This window comes from Neomonachus schauinslandi, chromosome 12, assembly GCF_002201575.2.
Source record: "Neomonachus schauinslandi chromosome 12, ASM220157v2, whole genome shotgun sequence".
NCBI classification, from domain to species: Eukaryota; Metazoa; Chordata; class Mammalia; order Carnivora; family Phocidae; genus Neomonachus; species Neomonachus schauinslandi.
In genome coordinates this window covers 84,903,205-84,926,979 of record NC_058414.1, presented here as the reverse complement: position 1 = coordinate 84,926,979, position 23,775 = coordinate 84,903,205, and the positions used below count along the sequence as shown (strand labels likewise).

The following is a 23,775-nucleotide window of genomic DNA, read 5'->3' as shown; positions in this document are numbered from 1 at the left end:
GAGTTGCACCTGGCAGCCGGGAGACGTGCTTCTCCGGAGTTGCAGCACAACGCGCCGCAGCCCGGAGGCCTGGAAAGATCCTTAGCGAACACACAAGGCTGGGGGGTCGCCTCGCTCCAGATTTGGGCGTGCGAGAGCCCTGGCGGTGTCGGGGGTCCCTCCGGATCCCCACAGAAGCACTGCGGGCGACACCTGTGCGCCGGGGCGGGCTGGCCCGCGGGCGGGGAAGCGGTCCGGCGCCGGGAGCCCCCCCGCCGCCCAGCGCGCGAACACACACTCACCACCCCGCCCGCCCGGGGGCCGCTTGCCGGGAGCCCGCGGCCAGCCCGCGTTCCCCCGCCCGCCGGCGCCCAGGGCGGAGTTTCCTCCTCTGCTCATTGTTCCCGGCCCAGCGCCCGCCCCGCCCCGCCCCGCCCCGCCCCGCCCCGCCCGGCCCCTCTGCCTCCGCCCGCGCGCTCCTGGGGGAGGAGGAGGGGGCGGGGGCCGGCGCGGACGGGACGGGAGTCGCCGCAGCCGCCGGCCGGGCCCAGCCGCGCAGACACCGCGCGCGACGCAGCCACCCGCCGCTCCTCCGCCGCCTGGCGCCGCGCCTCAGCCCAGCTCTGCCGCAGCGGCTGCGAGGAGGGGCCGCTGGAGCGCGACTCGGGAACCCCGCGACTCGGGAACCCCGCCGCCGGAGCCACAGCCAGGCCTCCGTGAGCGGCGCCCACGCTCTCGCCGTTCGGACGCTCGGACCCGCAGCCACCTGCTCCCAGCCCGAGGCCAGGACACGATGCGCTCCGCGCTGGCGCTCTCGGCGCTGCTGCTGCTGCTGCCGCCGCGCTCGCTGTCCCAGGAAGGTGAGTGGTGGCCCGGGCTCCGCTGCGACCCCACCGTGCCCGTGCGCCCCCGGCCGGGCCGCACCTCGTGGCGGGACCCTGAGCAGCCCCTGCGCGCGCCTCCCGCTGGGGCCACACGCGGAGCCCTGACCTTGAACCATCCACTCCCCTTCCAAACCCGAGAACACTGCAGGTGCCGGGCCCGCGCGCGGATAGTCCCCGGTCTCCATCCCGATGGAGTGGGAGGTGGATTGTGGTGGGGCAAACAGTGGCGCGCCGGCCATGAATGGGTTTGCGGGCAAAGCGAGCGGGGAGTTGAGGCACCGCGAGGCCCCACGCTTTTGCGGGACCCCCCAAGTCTGATCGCTCTTCTTCTCGGTGTCGGAGGGGATGAGCAACGGTATCGTGTAGTCGTCGATCCCAGCAAAACGGCAGGCTGGAAGCTCATGGGGAAGTCCCTGAAGCAGGTGACAAGCCTCTGGTAACGGCTCACGCGGGTGATGTGTTCCGCGTTGGCAGAGAGGTTTTTTCCAAGCGGTGTGTGCAGTTGGGCTCACCTGAGCCTGTGCTGGGGCATGTAAAAGGGGAGTAAGTGGACCTTCCACCAGCTCAGAGTCACCTGGCTGTGTTGGATCCCTGTCTTCTACACTACCTATATACTTCTGTACTCGCATATGGCCAGGAAGGTGAACCTCCCCCCATAAACAGGAACTTGCCTCATGAAACAAGCTTGGGTGCACCTTAGAAACAACCCCCATATTTTTTCTGAAGGTGAAATGTTACCCTTTTAGGGGGACAAGGGGGTGGCCCAAAGCCCCTGAGAACAGCTGGAGGGTCAGCCCCAGGAAAGAGAGGCATTTTCTTTGTGGCCTGCCTGAGCACATGCCCGCCAGGAGAAAGAGTGGAGGGGGTGCTCCTCCCCTGGGGCCAGGAGGACTTTGGTGACAGCTCCAGAAGGGACCCTGCTGCTGGCAGGCCCTGGCATTTGGGGCTGAACTCTTAGGGGCAGCACAGCCTCTTCTCTGCACCACATGGAACCTTGGGTGGGAAGGGGCTGGTTCTCTGAGGGCAAGCAGGTGTGAGCATCCTGCCATGGGCGGCCCTGACACTCCACCAGCTCAGCCTAAAAGGAAAGGGCACTTGGCAGTGGGCAAAGGTGTGTGCTCCCAAAGGGTATGTTGTGGTGTGAAGAGTGGTCTGAACAGCTCTGAGGATGACAGTCACCTTGCATTTGCACGACCTGCAGGACTGAGAAGATGTTGGAGTGTGGCCACTCCTCAACCCTGCTCTCAGAGCAGCCAGACTTCAGCGAGGGCCTTGACACGCACCTTTTTGGAAAGAGCCTCTTAGCAGCACCCAGAAGGGAGATGGGCTGTGTTGAGAAGGATAGGCTAGTTCCCCGGGTGCCAGAGCCTAAAAAGACTGAGCTTTGAGGAGAGGCCGTGGGCTGTTCTGCACTAAGAGATGCTCCGGAGCCAACCATGGGAAAAGCTCCAAGCCCAACTCACTGCTGGCTTCAAGGCTGGGACTGCCTTCCCTAGCATCTGGGCACTGCCCAGAAACCATGCCTCTTCCAGGAAGCCCTCCTCAAGCCCAGCACGGGGCATGGCATGTGGAAGGACTTGATACACGGAAAACAAATGAACCACAATGACCAGCACCGCACTCCCATCCCCATCAGCAAGTCTCTTGGCCTTTGCAAGCCGCCAGTGCCCAATCCCTAAAATGCTATTGTGATATATAATAAGGGGATAAAGGTAAGTGTTTGGAAACTTGTAAAGCACAGGGAGTCTCTTTATTATTATTTGTATACCTTGAGGCAGAAAAGGCTGGAGGGGTGCAGGCGTGCTGCTCAGTGGCTGTGCTGATTTAATACCTTCCTAGAGGGGGTCAGTAAGGACTACCCTATCTCTCTGCCGTTCTGAAGGTGTGGCCGCCTGGGCTGCCATCATCAAGGATGGGGTAACCCCCCCAAGCTGGTGGAATCCTGTGATTCAGTTCTAAACCATAAGGGGTTATAGTGTGAGTAGTCTCCTTAACAAGGGAATTACCCCACCTACGGAGCTTACCTTTTAGTACAGGCGGATCACGCTGCTGAAAGCATAAGCAGCATTAAGCCCAGGGGCCTGACAGTCCATTAGACAGACCTCTTTTCAGTACTTTTGGTTTGATATTCACTGGGTTGAGCCACATGGCAAGTTGTACCTCTGAGCTCAGTTTCCTTATCTATAAGACAGAATAAAAGAGAAGAGGGCACCTCTAGTTTCTCGTTATGTAACATTTCTGGGGTTTTCTGCCCTGTTAGCTGCGGAAAGGACAGGCTGACTTGGAACATCAGTCTGACTGAGTCATTCCATGGGTGAATCCCGGGAAGGGAAAGGTGGCTCGGTGTGGTGGAAAACACTCAGACTTTGGGTCAGACAGACCCGCGAGACTGTAGACAAAATAGCGAACCTCTTGAGCCTTGGTTTCTTTGTCCATAAAATAATGACAAAGCTACCTTGTACGTTGCTCTGAAGATGAGAGAGAACAGACGGAATGAGCTCGACAGTGTGCCAGACTCATGGTCAGAGCTCAATCAGTCCTAGCTGTGATGATGAATAAAGCATGTGTATTGAGAACTTGATGGGTCTAAGGCCACTGAGCGGCAGGACTCTGCTAATGTTTGTGGGTAGTAGTTGGTATGTGGTAGCAAAGGCTGAAGCTTTCGAGCCACGAGGTGGGGGTAAAGGAGGCTTGTGCAAGAGAAGTGGTGAGATGTGGGGAGCGGTGACCTAGGCAAAGCTTCCTGAAGGAGGTGGGGGTTTATACAGGGATTTTAAGATGAAAAGGGTCAGTGTGGGGGCGCCTGTGTGGCTCAGTCGGTTGAGCGTCCAACTCTTGGTTTGGGCTCAGATCATGATCTGAGCCCCATGTTGGGCTCTGTGCTCAGTGGGGAGTGTGCTTGGGATCCTCTCTCCCCCCTTCCCTGTGCCCCCTCCCTGCTGTGTGCTCTCTCTCTCTCAAGTAAATAAATAAATCTTTTTAAAAAAAGGGTCAGTGTGGGGTGGTGAGACCCTTTCATAGGCTGGCTGGGGCCGAATGAATTGCAGGGTGGAGGGGAGACACAGGCTGGGGGTCATGATGTGGGTTCTTGAGATGGGTTGAGCTGTGGGAAGGCTTTGGGGAGGAGGTGAGCTTTCAGAGCCCAGTGAGAAAGTTCCATGGGATGAGGTCAGGGGATGGTGGGTATTCCTAGCATGATGCTGCTTGGGCATGGCTCTGAGGCAAGAGTGTGCAGGCCGTGGGGGGTTAGGAGCAGACTGGTCTCAGCTGGTGGGAGAAGAGGAGGGGTAGGGGGTCACAAAGCTCCCAGGTGGCAGCTTGGCCAGAGCTTTAGGGTGTGGCCACCCCAGGAGGGGTAGAGGAGGCGGGCTTGGCACTTGCTGGAGGGGGTGTCCTCTGGCAGTCACCAGGACACTGAAGTGGGGATAAGCACATAGGCATGGGGGCTGCACCACATCTGCCTTTTCCTGAGACATCCAGGCTTGAAGGGAGAGGAGGGGCTCCTGCTGGCTGGGATTTGAGACCTCTGTCCTCTGGAAGCTGAGAGAAGGGGCCCCCACCTGGTTGGAATTCCTCTTAGCAGGGCAGACTAGATAATTTAATCCTGTCTGTCCTCCGGTATCATCTCTGCTGAGAAGCCTTCCCTGGTTTCTAGATGGAAGCAGATGGTGTTTGGGTGTCTCTTTCAGCCATGCAGGGGCCCCTCTAGGGCAGGGGCAGCCGCAGTCTCTACCTCCAGGGCCCCCTGCAGCCATGGGCACTGAGCAGTGGCTCGACATTTTATCTGTACCCTTCACCTGAGGGGAACTGGCCCAGGCCCTGGTTTCAGGCTTTCGGAAAGGGGAGCCCGAGACCAGCTCACATCCTGGGCAGTGATGCTGGCCAGTGGGCTGTTCCTGCAGCGGCCAGAACTGGCAGGGACAACTGTTGAGGGTCGGGGCTTGGGGTCCCGGAACGGACCAGTGGCTGCTGTGAGGACAGCTCAGCACTTAGCTCAAGGCCCCGCACTCCTCAGGAAAGAGGGAGGAACCCTCTGGACAGCTCGCTGCACTTCTTGGGACGGGGGTCGGGACTTAGATGGTTCTACTCTGGTAAGAGCTTCTTCACATCATCCGTGCCAAGGCCCCAGGAGCCTTCTGCAAGTTTGCTGAATGGAAGCTGCATATTGGAGAAAGACAATGGCCCTCTTCTGTCTATCCGCTGCCCATGAGCCCGAGCCTCAGTCCCAGCCCCAGCCTGCCTGGAGACTTCCTCACTCCTAGAGGCCAAGGAGCTCTTTCCTCAGCTCTGGGCTCACTTCCTGTTTGCACCTGAGGGTATGATGCAGGGCAGGGAGCTCAATTGGCAGCGTTTCCTGTCACGTCCCACTCCCAGGAACGCAGGTGAAGTTGCTCGGGGTCTCTCCTTATCATGGGTCCTGTGCACGTGGTGGGGATGTTAGAAGATCAAGGAGGTTGTGACTCTGGGCCACACAAGCCTCATGACAGTAAGTATTCCCTTACGGAAGGCCTTCAAGAGAATCTCCACAGAGGATACAGTACACGGAGCCTGTTCGTATTTGCAACAGCATTAACCATGAGACCCCTTCAAGTAGGCTGTTCAAAATAGAATTCAGTTGGCCAAGGGTGATTTCCACACCGCTTCTAAATAATCCAGAAAATCATAGAACACAGAATTCTAGAGCTGGGAAGCCTTCTGGAAATCTTCTACACCCACTCATTTTGCAGATGAGGGAATGCAGACCAGGGAGTGGGGTTGCTTGCCCAAGTCTTCGTGACTCCCAGCGACGGCGCCCCAGGAGATGCGTGCGCCGCCATAGCCCTGGGCTGTGCCTTTCTGTGCTGATTCTCTCCTGGGCACTGGAGAAACTCATCAAAACCCTTTTTAGAAAGGGTTTCATGATGGTGACAATGCTATACTGTGCCCAGATTCTCCCCATCCCTCCACCTTCAGGGTAAGTTGAGGCTTGGAGCTACTTTATTCCTTGGAGTAAGGCTCTCCACGGGCTGTGGCCACCATGCGGGCTACACTGTACCTGTCTATCTGCCATTGCCTGGGAGCCCCGCTGGTGACTACAGCATCCAGCCAGCATCTGGAACACAAGTGGGCAGCCATGCTTGTTGGATGCCTGGTGCACGCATCCGGCCCTTCCAGCTACCCTCCATTCCAAGCCCTTGTATTGACTCTGGGCTGTGGTCCCACCCTGTACCACACTAGTGATAGTCAACGCAGACCCCCAGCTTTGCTCGGCCTCCCGGCCACCCATCCTCCCTCTGTCCCCACCCCTTTCCCTGACAAACCACCACCACCCTCTCTTCCTTTGTAGCCTTATCCCCCTCGGGTCAGCCACCTCGAACTTCCCTATGGCCAGGGCTCTGGGTGGCACCCTGTCCGCCAATTGTCGTGGCCGGAAGGCTGTGTGCCTCAGCCCAAGGGGAAGAGAATTCTGAGGAATGGCTGACTGAGTCTTGCCAGGCAGCCCCAGGTTGGGATGCTGGGGGCCCTCAGAGCCAGGCCCCCGGAGACACATGGGCTGACCAGGAGCCCACAACTGTCTGACCTCTACCTTTCAGCATAGAAGGGACAGTGGGGAAGCGAGGCCTGGTGAGGAGGGCACTTTGGAGGCCTCGCCCCCCTTCTTACCTGAAATTCACGGAGCTCTGTCCAAGGGGCCCTTTGGGTCCCCATCGAGTCTGATTCCCATGCTAACTGGCTTTGAACATGCTCAATGGAGCCACACTCTCCAGCCAGGATAGCAGGAGGTTGTCCTGGGATGGATTTTATCTCACAGACCACTCCAGAGAGGGGAAACTGAGGCACAGCACCAAGCACTCATAGTAAGTGACACAAACGGCTTTTCTCCCAAATATCTACATGCCTCACTCCCTCGTTTCTGTCCGCTAGCCACCGTCTCAGAGAGGGCTTCTGGGCTGCCTTGTATAACACACCCTCACGGCCTTACCCTGCATATTTTCCCCAAAGCACTCATCACCTGGGACCTGCTCATTTCTTTGTGTGTCTCTCCCCTGAGTAGACAAGTTCCATGAGGGCGAGGTCCTCTGTCCAGTGCTGTTGCTGCAACAGCTGGAACAGGACCTGGGATATAGTAGATACTTAGTAACTGCTGAATGAACAAATGAAGGAATGAATGAATGAATCAGTGGCAGGGCTGGTTTAGAACCCAGTCTTGTCTGCCAGTTCTGTGCTGTCCACTTGCAAGGCTCTGACCCGGTTCCAGAAGAAGAGAGGCAGGTGGCCAGCAGGGCTGGCCCTGGGCCCCGGAAGGATAGATGCCTGGGCATGAAGGGGAGCAGGACTCGGGGAGGCAGGAGTGCTGTGGGACGTGCAGCAACCTCTTAGCTGCTTCTGGGCTTCCCCCACCCAGGGGACCCTGCTGTTGAAGGTTAGGGCTGCCGGTGGTTAGAACTTGATTGGGCTGCTCTTAGCCATTAAAAAATAGTGGATTGACCAAGACAGATAGACATTCCCTCTCACATGATAGATGTTCAGAGGGCTGGAACGGTGGGTCTGCCATCTTGAGCACGCTGCCTTGTGGTCCAAAATGGCTACTGGGGCTTCAGCTGTCAGGAAAAAAGAACGAGAGGGTTGCGGCTCCTCTTTTGAGGGTACTTGCCAGAAACCACACACCACACTTCCAGTGACATCTGTCAAACAGAACTTGGTCCTGTGGCCACACCTAGCTGCAAGGGAAGCAGGGAAGCATACTTCCCTCAGGGAAGAGTAATTTTTATTTCAGGCACCCATATGGCTGACCCAAAAATCAGTTCAGTTATGGAGAAGTCACAGAGGGCCTGGGTGGCTCAGTGGGTTGGGTGTCTAACTCTTGGTTTTGGCTCGGGTCATGATCTCTTGGGGTCATGGGATCGAGCGCCCTGCGGGGTTCCATACTCAGCGCAGAGCCTGCTTATCCCTTCTTCCTCCTCCTTGCCGCTTCCCCCTCCCCTGCTCATGCCCCCCTCCCCCTGCTCATGCCCGCGCTCTCCCTCTCTCTCTCTCTCAAATGAATAAATAAATAAATAATATCACATTCACAAAGAATGGATGTTGGACCATAGCCTTAGTCCCTGCAAACCTTGGGTTTCTCTGCAGCTGCCCGCAGGCCTCATCTTGCCAATCACATCAGCTGTTTCTGCACAAGGGAAACTTCATGGCCTAAGGCTTTGCCCCTCTTTGGCTAAGCCAGTTTCAGCTTATCCCTCATTTTCTGTGGCTCCCACATTTTGGTGTGCTGATGGAGGAGTTCCTTGTCATGCACAAGGAATCCTGGCCACTTCCCACTCAGGCCCCTTAGCCTGGAGCTGCCCCAGGGAGCCGAGGTGCCCTGGGGACCACCCGTGAGCCAGGCCTCCTCCGGGTTTGGCCCTGGGGGACCTGCTTCCCCTCACTGTCCTTGGAATGGGAAAGAAGGATTTCTACAGCGGATCCTCCCCTTTCCAGCTCAGCAGGGGTAAGTACAGGGCGGAGGGAGGTACCATCTTAAGAGCTCGGTCCGCGGACGCTCATGAGAGCACAGCTGGAAGCCGGTAGCTTTCAAACCCGGTGGAGGTCCTCTCTGGAGCTGGTTTGGGGGCCACTGAGAGGTTGGGGTACACCGAGAGGGGAAAGCTAAGAGGAGGCCAATTTAGGGGGTACTCTGCATCCCCCCCCCTTCTTTGGGCAGCTCTGCTTTTATCTGTTCTGTACGGTAGGTCTCCACAGAAGAATTCCTTTGAGAAAAATTCTGCTGTCAAAGAGAAGAAAAAATGAAGTCGCTTGGCATGAGGCCCCAGGCTTTGAAGTTAGAAGCCTGGATTTTAGTCTGAGCTTCGGCACTTGCCAGCCTTGTGGTTTCAGACTCATTCCCTGGCCTCAGTTTCCCTAGCTGTAAACTAGGTGTTAATGCCTTCCTCCACAGTGAGGCGTCTGACATGTAGGAAGCATCAGTGCATCGGCTTTCGCTCTCGCCCTGCGTGAGGTTGATGAAAGGGACCCTGTCGCTGCCCCTTCCCCAGCTGGAGCACATGCAGTGCCCTCTCCAGGCCAGGCCTTTGCCCATTTATTCACTGGCCCACGGCCGGGTCACTCAGGATGAGCATGTTGCAGACCACGCTCACAGATGAGAGTGGGCTCAGCTAAGAAGGGGTTACGGTGGCCAGCACCACCTGCCCCACGCATGCCTGGTTCCCACCTGGTGCTTCTCGCCCCACTTCTCGGGCACACTGCCCTTCACTTGAGGCTGCAAGTCAAGGCTTTCCTGAAGCCACCAACACCCTGATCCTGGCAGCCCCTGAGGCTCTGCTCATCACACTGTGAAATGGAGAGTCACATCCTACCACTCCTTGTCTACCAAGATCAGTAGTCCTCTGGCCACTCGTGCTCCACTGCCCCTGGGCAGGCCACAGATCTGAGTATCACCCTCTAAATAGCTTCCTTCCTCCTCCTCCACCCCTACCTGACTCCAGCGCCAAACTCACGGTGGCACCATCCAAGCCAAGCAACAAAGCACGATGGCGGTCTTTGCAGCATCTCTACACTTTTCCTTCTTTGGGGAGGTTGCAATCCAGCAGCAAATATAAACCAGGGAACCGAGTATCTCCTCCCAAAGATGAGAAGTGGGAGGAAGATAGCAACCACTCAGAGTTGCATTTGGCTTTCTGCACAATAATCCCTGGGGGGGGGCGGGAAATTGCTCTGTGCCTCAGTTTACCCACATGGTAAATCAGGGCTAGTGCCCTATTTTTTTTGTTTGGTTTTGTTTTTTACCTTTTTTGGGGGGTGGGGTGGGGAGGGCTCCACGCTGGAGCCCAACATGGGGCTTGAACTCACAACCCTGAGATCAAGACCTGAGCTGAGATCAAGAGTTGGACGCTTAACCAACTGATGCACCCAGGCGCTCTTTTACTTTTACAACTCGGTAAAATAAGCCGTATCTCAAACTATGCCTAAAGAGAACACCAGTAGTCCTTAAAAGATATTAACAGTTACGCTCTCAGTAAGTGTTTGCTAAACGAATAGGAAGTTTTTCATGAATAAAAGAGAAGCATGATCCAAAAAGTTTGGGAAAGGCTGCGTACTCTTCCCCTTCTTGGAAAGTCAGTGCCTATTATGATCTTAAATGCTCCCAGATCTTAAAGGCCCCTTACTGCTTTTGCTTAAGTCAGCCTTCCCCAAATGCACTTGAATCATGGAAACTTTACCTTTTCTCTTCCGTTAACATCTGGTGGGAAATACTGATGTAAAGGTGGAGGGACCACCTGTCCCAGCTTGTCCAGGACAGAGAGGCATCCAGGGGTGTGTGACTCAGTGCTAGGAGCCACACAGTCCTACTTAAGGAGCTGGATCAGGCACACAGGGGCAGGAACATTGCTACGCAGGATCTTCTTGGAATGGAAATGTAGCCTCACAGCACCCTCCTTCCTGAGCGGATTTGTAGGAAACCACGTGGGAGCTTGTGGCCAGAGTAAAGGCTGCTTATACCAGAGTCTGTGCAGGAACAGGTTCCATCCCAGGCCAGTGGCCCCCCATGGGTACTTATTAACGGTGCTGCTTCTCAGATAGAAGTTGAAGGCGTTATTAAGAAAATGGTGGGTGTGCGTGTTTTTGGCATTGGATCTTTCCACTCAGATGGGGGCACCCGTGGTTTGCTGGTTGATTCTGGCTGCTCTTTTCCCGTGGTGCTTCTTTCTGCCCCAGCTTCTTTGAGTCCCTGTTCCTGAGAGCCTCATGATTTCTGTTGTAAATTCCGTCCGAGGCTGTCACCCTTGGTGACACCATCGGAGGATGGTGATGAGTTACCCCCCCCCGGGGGCTTGGAGAAGGGGCTTCCAGAGGATGTTCCGTCAGCCCGCACTGCCACGATGGCTCACGGGGAGGCAGTGGTGCTTGGGGCTTTGTCCTCGGCCCTGGTTACACGTAGATCTCATCCACCTTCAGGCTGTCATTTTTCTGGGAGTCAGGGAGCCAAAGGGTGGGAAGGGGGTGCATCGTGTTTGATGGAGAAACCAGCTTGCCTGTGCTTTCCAGGCTACTGGGAGCACATAGGGCATCCCCACAGGGGCAGGTCAGGGAGCCTGGGGTCCCCTTGCTCAGGCAGAGGTAGCCCCGCACCCCAGCTCTAGGGGGCGCTGCTGAGTGTGGCTGAGTCTCAGCCTGCCTAAGCATGCAGCAGCCCTGGGCTGTCAGCACAGTCCCCAGCACGCCCCTTCTCCCGGCCAGGAAGGAGGGGTTCCCACACAGAGCTGCTTCTCACCCCGAGGTCCTCCTGGTCCCCACTTCTCACCGGCCACAGGGGGCCAAGGCACTAGAGAGCGCGTGCTGTTGAACCTGGTTCCTGGGGAGAGGCAGGGTGGGAGCTTGTCCACCGGCTCTCATTCTCCCCTCGGCATCCCGGGGAGGTTGCACTTGGCTGAAAAACACTTTGGCTTTCCTCCCAGGCCCCGGGGAGAGTCTGGAAGTCTGGTCCTGACCGCACACTATCAGATCTCTGACTTCCGTGGGTCCTCTCGGGCACTCACTTAAGCACAGCAGCTACGGCGGCCCCTGGGGCCTCCTGTGAATGAAGCTCTGGTGTATGGAGCTACTTCCGTGTGTGTCTGGGGGGGGGTGGGATGACAGCAGGCATGGAGCAGAGACCCAGGAGGGTCCTGTGTTGGGTGGTGAATAAAGAGCAGGCACAATAAGAAAATGGGTTTGCAGGAGAAAGGGGCTCCATCCACCCGGGGCTGGGAGTCCTCTTTGTGGGGCTCAGTTTTCTCATCTATGGATGAGGGGCTGGCCAGGAGGTCTTGAGGACCCTCCTGTTCAGTATTTCCCAGTGATCTGAAAGGCCTCACTTTCCTGATGATTTTGGTCCCAGAACTGGGAGCATAATAGCGCTGGGTGCAAGCGTGTGGATGTATCCAGGAGGGGGAGGGGGAGGGGAGCTGGGGGGGGTGCCCCGCCTGGGCCGTGCTGATGCTGTGTCACTGGGGATGGCTGGAGGTGGATGAGGGAGGGTGTGTGCACATGGCAGTGCGAGAGCTCTCAGGGTCTGGCTGGCCTAGGCCCTCCTTCCTCTTCATCTCACTACGGGTCAGCTGCCTCCATCCCTGTCCAGGGGCAAGAGGGGAAGCAGGGGCTGGAACCAGAAGCATATGTGCCCCACAGGACAGAGAGCCTGCTTTAGGAGCTGGACCACAACGTTCTAGAAACCAAAGAAGGTGGGACCCGGTGCCCAGAACTCTTGACGATTTGCCTATTTCTCCCTTGTTGGGGTGGGATAAAGTGATGTCTTGGGTCCCTTTAGTTCTGATGTCAGCAGCCAGGGATGTGGGGGACAGTGAGGTCTGCATGGCTTCGAGAGCAGGGGATGTGCTCAGCCGCTGGTCATGCAGGGCTGTGGACGCAGCCACACCTTGGCCCTCACTGCTCAGCAGCTCACTGCCTCTCTGGCCCCTGCTTCCCCAGCTGCTTCCTCAAATGAGGGGTGGACATCAGCTCCTTTTCTGGCAGCATCTTCAGCATGATATCATCACTGTAAAAGCAAAGACCAGGCTGTCAGGGAAGATGAAAAAGGCAACAGTCTCTGGGGCCAGTGTCTCTGAAGTCCTCTGGCCTTGGGCTAGGCCACACTCCAGAGGACTGCACCCAATTTCCAGGTGGGACATCCGAGGTGGGAGGATGGTGATGAGTTACCCAGTCTTGAGGTTCCAACTGGCCTCTTCTGTTTTGTTTTGTTTTTTGGTTATTTTTATTTATTTATTTACTTTTTTGAGAGACAGAGAGCGAGTGAGTGTGTGAGGGGGAGGGGCAGAGAGAGGGAGAGAGAGAATCTTAAGCAGGCTCTACACCCAGTGCAGAGCCCAAAGTGGGGCTCGATTTCACAACCCTGAGCCGAAATCAAGAGTTAGATGCTTAACTGACTGAGCCACCCAGGCACTCCTAGCCCCTTCCCTTTTAGGTATGCCTTAGTGCTCTGGGCCCAGGAGTGGCCAGATAAACTTGACCTAGCCATCTGTACCCACCTTGCATGGTAGCAGGACTAGTAACACAATAGGGTGGAGAAAGAGAGGGGGGATGGGCGCACGTGAGGCCACAGGATAGGAGATGGTACCTCCCCTGCCTCCACCCCTTTTGGAGCCCCAGGTCTGACTTTGGTATCAGTCTTGTGTGACCTAAACAAACCTGACCCCCTTTCCTGACCTGAAAAACTTTAGAGGGAAACATTCCATTTTGCTGGAAGTTTCTTCTGAATAGAAGAGCTGTGAAATCACCGTGTGTGTGTGTACAGTGTGTGTGTGTGTGTGTGTGTGTGTGTTTGTACACCCCTACTTTCTGTTCCCCCTCTGTTGTCATTAAGCCTCCTCGACTACTTTTCAGGGATGAATTTTCAGCTGTTTGGACACCTGGCTCCAACCAGGCTGGCTCTGGGATTCTTGATTCACTTCCCTAGGTGGAGCCAATAGGAAACCAAGCTTCCTTGACTAGCTCTAACATCTCAAACACAGAGGGGACAACTTGGCTTTGTTTAAAAGGAACGTGGCTTTTAACTTTCCCCCGACCACAGGCCTTGGTGGTGGTGGTAAGAGAGCTAGCCCTCAATTGTTTAGCTATATTCATTTATGAGGTTTGTTTGTTTCTTTTTAAGCAATACGCCCAACAGACCCCCTACTCCCCACAGGCAAGCAGACCTCCTCTGTCCTTAAACACCAAAGAAGTCTAGATTTTGTGCTTGATAGGGGAGTCGTCATGCTTCTTCCCTTACTTCTTAGGGCCAAGCAAAGAGTCTTGGGTGACAGAGTTTTGGCTTTATTTTTAACTTGCTTTGCAGAGTAAGTGGGGTTTCCGATGGGGAGCCAGCCAACCAAGCCTTAGCTTAGCTCTCCCGACACACCCATTTAGTCTGGGAGACATGTCCTAACAGGGATTATTCTGCAGCAAGAAGGATGCAGGTGTTATTCCTGGAAGGGGAGAATTCTCTCCAGGGCAGAAGAAAAAAAAGTTTGGAAATTTGGAAAGCTCTGCTTGCTGCCTTAACCTTCAGCTTCCAGCAGGCGGAAACCAGTCATTCCCAGGGAAATTCACAGGCCCCGTCGCACAGAACTTTCTCATTCCGCTCCCAGAGGCAACTGTCCCCACTTGTATGCGGGACTTCCCTCTGGCTTCTGGCCCTTGTTTGTTTTCAGCCTGGAGTGGATACTGGGCCCTGGTGGAGGTTTCCAAGGGCAATGGAGAAATCTGTACACATCTGGTTATTTTCATGGCTTCAGGACGGGGAAGGTGGCGTGGGAATGACAACACCCCCCTCGGAAAAATATTTACCAAGGTTGTTTTTGAACTGACCTCTAAGGGAAGAGTTGGATGCCAAGTGTGCGCATGCTTTGGTGGGAAGCCTGTATGTGCCTGGGGGCTTAGAGAACACTAGGTGTCCCGGGGGAAGCCGTGGGGTCAGTTGCAAAGTTGTACAGCACGGCTGAGCCCTGTGCAGTGGTTCATTGTCATGGGGGGTGGAGCGTAGGACCCTCGCCTCCATGGACCCCACTGATTCTGCTCCTGCCCCCTCTCCTAGCCCGTCCCGCCTGCTCTGCAAGGGGCACGATGATGGGACCGCCTCAGAGGGTGTGGGAGACACCAGTGGGATCACCCACCAGAGAGCTCTCAGTTCAGTGTCTGGCCCGTGTAAGGCCTCCATAAGGGCTAGATAAAAGCTCAAGTGATGTGATAAATGGGTTTTGATGGGTGGGTTTGCAGAAAATGCCACCGTGTAAGGGGAGAGGAAGCACATACTTGTGCCCCATGGTCTCAGGCGTGACGTAAGCCCAGCGGGGCCCGCAGCACCCTGCCCTGCTTTCCTGGCCCTAGCACGACGTTGGCGTCTCCAGCGCATGGGAGGGTGTCGGCAAGGTTGCCAGCTTGGCTTCCCATCCGACCAGACCTGCCCTTCTGCAGACTTGGAGTGTTTTGACATTTCCCCCCAAAGCTTACACATTTTTTTAAGTGTCGCTTTTGTTCCAAGGTAACTACTTCTCTCTCCCTGGAGTGACAAGGAGACCAAGTCTCCAGAAGCCTCAGACTCACACAGGATCTGGGTCTCCTACCCCAGAGCTCACTCTTCCTGTTGTCTATGTGCATCACACATGGGGTCCCCGAAAACGATACTAAAGACAGGCCTAAGGCCTGTCTCCCCCTCAGGGTGCTGTCCTGTTGTCCTGACCTTTGCATGGGAGCCCTTCCTGGCCCTGGCAGAGAGGTGAGCTCAGCTGGCTGGGCATCACCCCTGCCTGCTCGCAGGCCTGTTGGTCGGCAGCTCCCGGGCACGCTGCCTGGTCACACAGATCAGGATTCACATGGTCTGCAGCGGCCGAAGGGATTAGGAGGCCCTGGGAAGGGTATTGTTTTCAGGAGGTTAGACTGTCTTTCCAGCTCAGGAAGAGCCCCAGCCCCTTTCCTGGCCTGGCTGGCTGCCCTCACATGAAGCGTGGAACGCACCTGCCCCAGACCTCTAGGGCCAGCATGTGCATGCTCCTCTCATCAGGAACAGTCACGACAGGTGGCTCAGAGGCCGGCAGCAGGCCCAGGACAGGGACCTCCGCATGGGCAGGGAGAGGAACCAGGCCGGGGCAGCTGGGGCTTGGGCAGAGGCAGGGCTGCAGTCTTCGGTGGCACAGTTGACTAAATTCCAAGCTCTCCTCTTACCTCTCTGCCTTCAGCCACAGAATTAGAATAATGAGTAATCCAAAGAATGTATTTAGAAGCTTCCTGCTGAGGAGCTCGGTCCTGCACAGGGTGGGGGTAGGGTTCCACCTTCTGACCCCCCACTTGGAGAGCTTCTGATGAGGGTGGGGTGCGGGTGTGCCCTCATTAGGAGGAACTGCAGAGGTCATTGGAGCCACCCCTCTGTGAACCATGTGCCAACTAAGGCCTCCTGCGGTTGATCCCCTAGGGAAGGAGGAGAGAGCAGGGTCGCTCTAGAGCCCCTGAAAGCCAGATGGGAGTGACAGCTAGCCAGCCAGGGCGTGGGTCTGGGATGCCAAAGCTGAGTGGAGATTCCGTCTGGGCATGGCATCTGCGTGCCAGATGGGGAAGCTCAGGACACGGGGCCTGGGGCTAGCGCTGCTGGTTCCTCTCCCTCCCCACACACTGCAGGGACTCGCAGCAAGAGCCCTGTCCCCTCGGCCCAGCCCCCGCACGCCCTGCGGGAAGTGCAGACAGATGTTGCCAAAGGCAGGAGCTGCAGTGAGCTCATGCGAAGTGGCCCTGTGCTGCGAGCCACCCGAACGCCCACCAGCAGTGGAGTGGGTAAGCGCGTCGTGGGATGGCCACGCGCCGCAGCGGTCCACGACTCCGTGCCAAGAGAAGGATGGGTCATGCAAATGAGAAGCCCAGGTAAAGGCCAGGCGCAAACGTCAGTGGGTGCGCAGTACCACTGATAGACACACCACTGGCCCGTGATGTTTAAGTCAGAGGAGAGCTTACCCTTGCGGCTGGAAGGGACCGGCGGGCTTCCAGGATCAGGCGTCCTGTTGGGTGATCTGGGGCCGGGGCCGAGCTGCATCAACGCCTGTGATGTGTGCCATTCTCCGTTCTCCGAGTGTGTGTGATTCTTCACTGAAACACTGTTAAGATGAAGGAGGAGGAGCTGTTCTCTGAGGATCTCCTGACTCAACTCAGCAGCCCAAACCCCAGGCCCCAGACAGTTTGGGGTGGCGGCCCAGGGAGAGAGGCTCTGTGGACCAGGAGCAACCAGCCCCCAGGAGAGCAGGAAGGGAACCAAGTTAGGTGCCCTGCCCTGGCCATTCCTGCGGGGGTCAGAGAGAGCCCAGCGCTGGGCGGCCCCGAGCTGGGGAGCGCGGCAAGCACCTGCTGGGGATGGGTGCTGTGCGGGCTCCAGGTGCCAGGGCAGGGCTGCTCTTAGAGTTTTTTCACTTATTCTTTCTCTTTGGTTTTTTGAGTAGGTCACAATGCAGGTGTTTCTGTTGGTGGCATGAGTTACAAATACTTGTTGCCAGGTCGCCATCATGTAGTTTGGTTTCTCCTAGTCTGCCGGTACGAGTGGCTCCCATTGGGTTCTTCCAGGAAATCGAAGCCTTGTGTCCACAGCTGGATAGAAACCTGGGCGCCTCGCCCTAGACCCAGGAGGCTCATGGACATAAGGGGTCCGCAGACCGCAGCCCCTGACCCCTCACTCTCTGTGGTGCTTACCTCTTCTCACCTCTCGGTTTATTCGCGGAAACCACTGGAGTTTTTCAGCAGGTGTAGATACCACATAAAAGCTCCTGGCCCTCAGTTGGTGGTCAGTGCATTTTTTTTTTAAATTTATTTATTTGAGAGAGAGAGAATGAGAGACAGAGAGCATGAGAGGGAGGAGGGTCAGAGGGAGAAGCAGACTCCCTGCTGAGCAGGGAGCCCGATGCGGGACTCGATCCCGGGACTCCAGGATCATGACCTGAGCCGAAGGCAGTCGCTTAACCAACTGAGCCACCCAGGCGCCCTGGTGGTCAGTGCATTTTAATATGTGAGCTCCCCACCTTCTTCCAGGGGCACACACTCAAGCAGACTCTTCCCATCTTGCCCACACCCCTCAGGGGGGCATGGGGAAGGGGGCAGAAGGGATGTAGCTTGGGGTCACTGAGGAGGAAACCCAGGCCTGGGAGAGATGGGCACGCCCTGTGTCTCCCCGCGGCTCCCTGCCCGCTGGTGCCAGAGCCCAGCTGGCCTGAAGGGAGGCTTGGGCTGCCCGGCCTTTCCCTGTGAGACTGTATGGTCTGGGGGTGCTGTCAGGGCAGAACTGGAGGCTTCCTCCCTCACCCCTGCTCCCGCTTTCCCCCAGGCTTGTCTGAGGAGGTGAGTCCCGGACCTCAGGCTCTTCTTCCTTTTGCAGGAAGATTCCAATTACCCTCTCCCTTTGTCCACGGCCACCCTGATGCTGTCACCTAAGGGCCTGCGCTGCACTGGGAAGCCTAGGAAGAGACCCAGTGGGTCTGAGGCCGCCTTGTGTCCACCCTACCCCCGCCGTGTCGAGGCCTTAGAGGGGTGAGCATCCCCAGAGGCTAACAGCCTGGCTCTGTAACAGGGACTTGTGGCGTGGGCGTGACTCTGGGCTCCCTTAGGATATAACCGTGGCTAACGTTAGCCGAGCACTTTCCCTGTGTGCTCACTGCTCTAAGTCCTATTCTTTTTTTTAAGATTTTATTTATTTGACAGAGAGATAGAGAGCACAAGTAGGCCGAGCGGCAGGCAGAGGAAGAGGGAGCAGCAGACTCCCCACTGAGCAGGGAGCCCTTCCCGGGGCTCGATCCCAGGACCCTGGGATCATTACCTGAGCCGAAGGCAGACGCTTAACCGACTGAGCCACCCAGGCGCCCTGCTCTAAGTACTTAAAGGGATTTAGTTACTAAATATCACACTCCTCTTCACTTCAGACAGACGGGAAAACTGAGGAATAGAGTTAGACACTTGCCTGGCGCACAGGCTTGTGCGGGGGGATGGGGACGCGGATCAGGTGGTCGGGCTCCTGAGGGCGTGCACTCAAGCACTGGCCTGTGCTGCTCTCATGGGGGGGGGGGGAGGGAAAGGCGTCCCAGTGGGACTGGGCCGGGCTGTGTGTAGGCCCGGGCTCTGGGCGGCACTCCTGGTGCAGGGGTGCTGCATGGGGTGGGAAACGAGAGAGGAGCACTGGCCTGGGGAGGGAGAGACGGGATGAGGTCCTCTGGCCCTGGTGCCTTCCCTGCGGGGAGGAGTGTGCCCGTGGGAAGCCCGCCTTTCTCCGTTGCTGAGACCCCCACGCTGGACAGCGGCAGCCCTCTCCTGCCTGGGGAAACAGCCAGACAGGGCCCCACCCTGAGCGCGAGTGTCAGGCAGGCCAGCTGAAACAAGCTGATAAGGGCAGAACAATTCTAGATTTGAAGAATGCCCGGAATTATCTCCCCCGAGGGGGCAGCCCTGGGCCCCTCTGGGAGAGCTGGTGCCGAGGAGCCAAGCCTGACAGCCCCTTGGGGTACCTACCGTCCTGCTGCCAAGAGGCACCAAGAAGACAGGCTCATAGTGGGGCCGGCGGAGCCGTGGGGACCCGGGGGAGGGGCAGGGAGGGTGGACCAGGACCTGTGGCCGCACGTCGGCCTGTCCACTCGGCCCCAGTGGGCTGGTGAGGGCAGGCGGGACCGTGCCCTTCCCCAGATGGTCGGAGCAGCCCTTCCTGCCATTTCTGTTCTCATTACTGACCTCCAGCCCCAGCCCCTTGTCTTAGTGTGAGCTGCTACAAAACACCACGGCCCCCGTGGCCTCAGCAACAGACATTTATGCCTCACAGTTCTGGAGGCTGGGAAGTCCAAGATCAGGGTGGCCGCAGGTTCGGGTTGTGGTGAGGGTCCTTTTCCTGGCTTCTAGATGGCCACCTTTCGTGTCCTCACGTGGCAGAGAGAGGCGAAGCTCTGGTCTCTTCCTCTTTAAGGACACTACTCCCACCAGGGGGCCCCCACCCTCATGACCTCATCTAATCCTAATTGTCTCCCAAAGGCCCCCCCCAATACCATCCCGCTGGGGGGTAGGGCTTCAACTGATGACTTTGGTGGGGGGACACAGCTAGTCTATAGCACCCCTCATGCCAGGGAAGTTCACCAGATGCATTTTGGGGGCCCTCAGCCCAAATAGCAGGCTGTTTGGAGGGGTATAGAGAACAGCCCCAGAGGTCACTATCCCTGTTTTTCAGATGGGGGCCTGTGGTAGGCCGAAAAATACCACCCTACCTGCTCCCAACCCCTCCACTTCCTGCAAAAAAAAAAAAAAAAAAAAATCCTCAAACCTGTGATTATCACCTTATTTGGATAAAGGGTCTCTGCAGCTGTAATTAAGCTAAGGATCTTGAGGTGAGATGATCCAGGTGGGCCCTAAATCCAAAGGCAGTTTTCCTTATAAGAGACACAGAGAAGAGGCGACAGACAGCAGTGTGACCAGGAGGCAGAGATTGGCCCAGAAGTGCCCATAGCCCCTGGAGGCTCCAGAGGCAGTGAAGGGTCCCCCTTGGAGCCTCCAGAGGGAGTGCAGACCTGCCATACCTGGCCTCTAGAACTGTGAAAGAATACATTTCTCTTGTTTTAAGCCACCCAATTTGTGGGGATTTGCTACGACAGCCAGAGGAACCTAATCCAGGATCCAAGGCACAGAGAGGGTCTGGCTTCCCCAGCGCCCAGTGCAGGCCTGGGGAGAAGGCTGAAGCTGGTTGGTACAGCCTCCCTCTTCCCCTCCCTGGGCTGCCAGCCCAGAGCTCTGACCTTTCCCAGCCACTGTCCTCTGCCCACAAGCCCCTTGCTGATGTTGTTCACTCAGGTCAGGCTTCCCCACCCTCCCCACCCCCACCAACACTTGTTTAGGACCTTTGGGGGGTGGGGGGTGGGGACTGGCTTTCTTAAAGCCACAGCATTAATAAGGGATGGGTACAGGACAAATGAGCAGAACATCAGAGCAAACAGCCTCCAAGGATAGCACCCACATTGGGGCAGAGGGCAGAATCCAGAAGGGCCTCTTGGTGGAAGGCAGTGAGTGCTCAGCTAAGTAGGAGGCAGGGAGGTGGCAGGGAAGGATGAGCAGACAGCGCTGAGGAAGGGGACTTATGAAAACCTGCATGGAATGAGGGGTGCCTGGAAGCAAAGAGGTGGGGACATAACATGGGGGCACACCAAGGAGAGCAAGGGAGTAAGTGTGGCATCGAGAGAGGGCGTCTGAGTTTGGGGCCTGCATCCTCCCAAAGCTCCCCATTTGCCCCACATCGCTGTATTCCCAGCTACGACCCAGGAGCCTGGCAATAAGCGGACCAATCCAACATGGGCAGCAGGATTTGGGGGCTGAGAGAGGTGGGCTCTAGCACGCTAGCAGGGGCTCAGACTTCAACCAGGCTGCACCTGAGGTAGCATCAGGCTCCTGGGAAAGGCGAGGCTCAGGAAATGGGTGGCATAAACTGGAAAATGAGTTTTGAGGTCGGTCCGTTCTTGGAAAGGCCTCTGAAGTGGCTGTTTTCCCAGCAAGAGCAGACTTACCTATGTCATGCTTAGCAAAGTGCCTCTACCTGAGAAATCTTGTCCTTTTTAACAGATGTGCTTCGTGGGGGCCAAGGCCTTGGGGGATCAGAGGCAGAGCCAGCACCAGAAAGCTCAGATCTCTGGATTCCCAGTCTGTGTGCTTTCCTTTATCCCGCCAATCCGGGAAGACACCAGCTTATCCCACCTGGTTTTTGCCATTTTACTCCCGGCTTTTTGGTGTGATTTCCCTGGAGATTAGAGTAGTCGGGGGTGATGAGCTGGGGGTAACAAAGGAAGGAGGGGTGGACACTGGTGTCCAGGCCTGGCCCTCCCTCCCAGCTCACTGCCTTCCTGCCCTCCCTCCACACGCCCTCTTCCTGGGGCATTCTTTCCAGTTTCCTTTCCCGCTATTAATAGCCGCGAGTCACCCCAGGTCTGTCAGTAGCCAGGAATGGGAGGAAGCAGGCCCTTACCAAAGGCTGAGAGCAGTGTTCTCCTCTCCCCAGGGAGAAGACGGGCGAGCTTCTCCCGCTCCCTCACTGCAGATGGGCGTGCGGAGGAATGGCGCCTTGCAGGTGGAGCCCCCAGCACCCACTCATTTCTTTCAAGACCCCATTCAGGGTCTCTCCTGGCTGCTGGTACCTCTGACCTCTTCGGCAGCCTCCCCTCCCCCACTGCAGACTTTGACTCCTTCCTCTCCTTCTCAGTTCTGGGTGACCTCAGTACCCACTTGTATAAACCATGAGATACCCTGGCCTCCCATTTCCGAGACTTCTTCCCATCTCCACTTCATTTGGTCACTCCTGTTTCACACCCTGAACGTGACCAACGCCCCAAGCTGCACCACCTCTGAAATCTAAGCATTGCATTCTTTGATCACGATTTTTCTACCTTCCAGTTCCTTTGTTTAAGTACACCCGGACCTAATGCTTGAACCTAAGACAGACAGTCTAGTGACCCATCCCCTCCTCGTGGCCTCTCGGCCCCCCATCTGTTCTTACCCTCCTGTCCTTCATTCCCCACCACAGTAACCCCGACCTCCCAAATATCAAGTCCCTTGCACCCTGTCCCACCAGGGTACTCACCTAGCAAGCCCCATTCCCAGGTGAACTCTGCCTCCGCTTTTTCCATGCGCACGCCCAAGCAGAACACAGCTGGGGTAAAACCACACGCTGGCTGATTGGATTAATTTTCAATTCGTGATTCCAGGCCCCCGTTTGGCACCAAATATTACTTGGCATTCATCCTTTCTTTCTCTAGTACCGTGGTTCTGAAGGGCTATCCTCTGACCAGCAGCAGCAGAATCATCTGGGAACTTGTTAGACATGTAAATTTTTTTTTTAAGATTTTTTTTTTTTTAAAGATTTTATTTATTTATTTGACAGAGAGAGGCAGTGAGAGAGGGAACACAAGCAGGGGGAGTGGGAGAGGGAGAAGCAGGCTTCCCGCGGAGCAGGGAGCCCGATGCGGGGCTCGATCCCAGGACCCTGAGATCATGACCTGAGCCGAAGGCAGACGCTTAACGACTGAGCCACCCAGGCGCCCCTTTTTTAAAGATTTTATTCATTTATTTGAGAGAGTGACAGAGAGAGAGAGCATGAGCCGGGGGCAGGGGAGGAGCAGAGGAGGGAGAAGCATACTTCCCGCTGAGCAGGGAGCCCAACGTGGGGCTTGATCCCAGGACTGTGGGATCATGACTTGAGCCAAAGGCAGATGCTTAACGCCTGACCCACCCAGGCGCCCCTAGACATGTAAATTCTCATGCTCTGTCCCAGACCTGCTGAATCAGAAACTCTGGCGCTGGGGTCTGCACCTGGGGTTTTAACAAGCCCTCCCGGTGATTCTGATGCACACTAAAGTTCAAGAACCATTTTCCAGTAGGCTCACTTTTCTCCTTTCCAAAATGAGCATTTCGTACTTTGCCCTTGCACATGACTTCATCTATAACAGCACGGCTTGATTGAGAACACTTAATCTTCCCACTACCAGAATGACAAACGTACTTATGTGTGTACCCATCTCTTCCCATTTCAAAGGCGGAAGTGTCCGCCTGTCTAATGACGGTCACTCTGTATCTTAAGGACCCAATGAGACATCACAGAGGGAACAAAACAAGGAGCATTCTTCTCAGCCTTTCCTACCTTCAAAAAGAATAGCAAAACTTTTTTTTTTTTTTAAGATTTTTTATTTATTTATTTGACAGAGAGAGACACAGCGAGAGAGGGAACACAAGCAGGGGGAGTGGGAGAGGGAGAAGCAGGCCTCTCGCGGAACAGGGAGCCCGATGCGGGGCTCGGTGGGACCGTGACCTGAGCCAAAGGCAGACGCTTAATGACTGAGCCACTCAGGCGCTCCAATAGCAAAACTTTCTTGACTATTCCAGCCCCTTCCAGCGATTTCTCTGCTCCTTTTCCTGCCTAATGTTTGATATTATCTACACACAAGCTCACTTCCCTTCAGGCAGCCCTGGTTAGGCTTCCAGCCACACTGTTCCGGATGAAACTGCAAGTTGGGACCGCCAGGGACTTCCATGGTGCGGCTCTTCATTCAGCACCATCAGCCAGCCCTTCTTCTTCGGGAAGAGACCAGAAACTCCTGTTGCATCTCCCTCTTTCCCTCTAGAAGTAGCCGTTGTCCTAAATTAGTATTAAATTATCTGAAGGGGCGCCTGGGTGGCTCAGTTGGTTAATTGTCTGCTTTCGGCTCAGGTCATGATCCCAGGGTCCTGGGATCGAGTCCCGTATCCGGCTCCTTGCTCAGCGGGCAGTCTGCTTCTCCTTCTGCCTGCCACTCCCCCTGCTTGTGCGCTCTCTCTCTCCCTCTCAAATAAATAAATAAAACTTAAAAAAAAATAAATTATCTGTAGAATCTTAATGATATTTTCTATAATTCTGTCTCTAAAAATATATTGTTTCACTTTG

At 56.1% G+C, this 23,775-nt stretch overlaps 1 protein-coding gene across 1 annotated transcript in view; it reads left to right on the top strand.

The window, feature by feature from the left end:
- The first annotated feature begins 535 nt into the window (after positions 1 to 535).
- Positions 536 to 23,775, top strand: part of PODXL (podocalyxin like) — a 47,502-nt gene continuing 24,262 nt past the window's right edge. Inside the window, exon 1 of the mRNA XM_021692861.2 lies at positions 536 to 839. Coding sequence (XP_021548536.1) covers positions 773 to 839 — 67 coding nt within the window. The 5' untranslated portion in view covers positions 536 to 772. The remainder of the gene's footprint in view (positions 840 to 23,775) is intronic.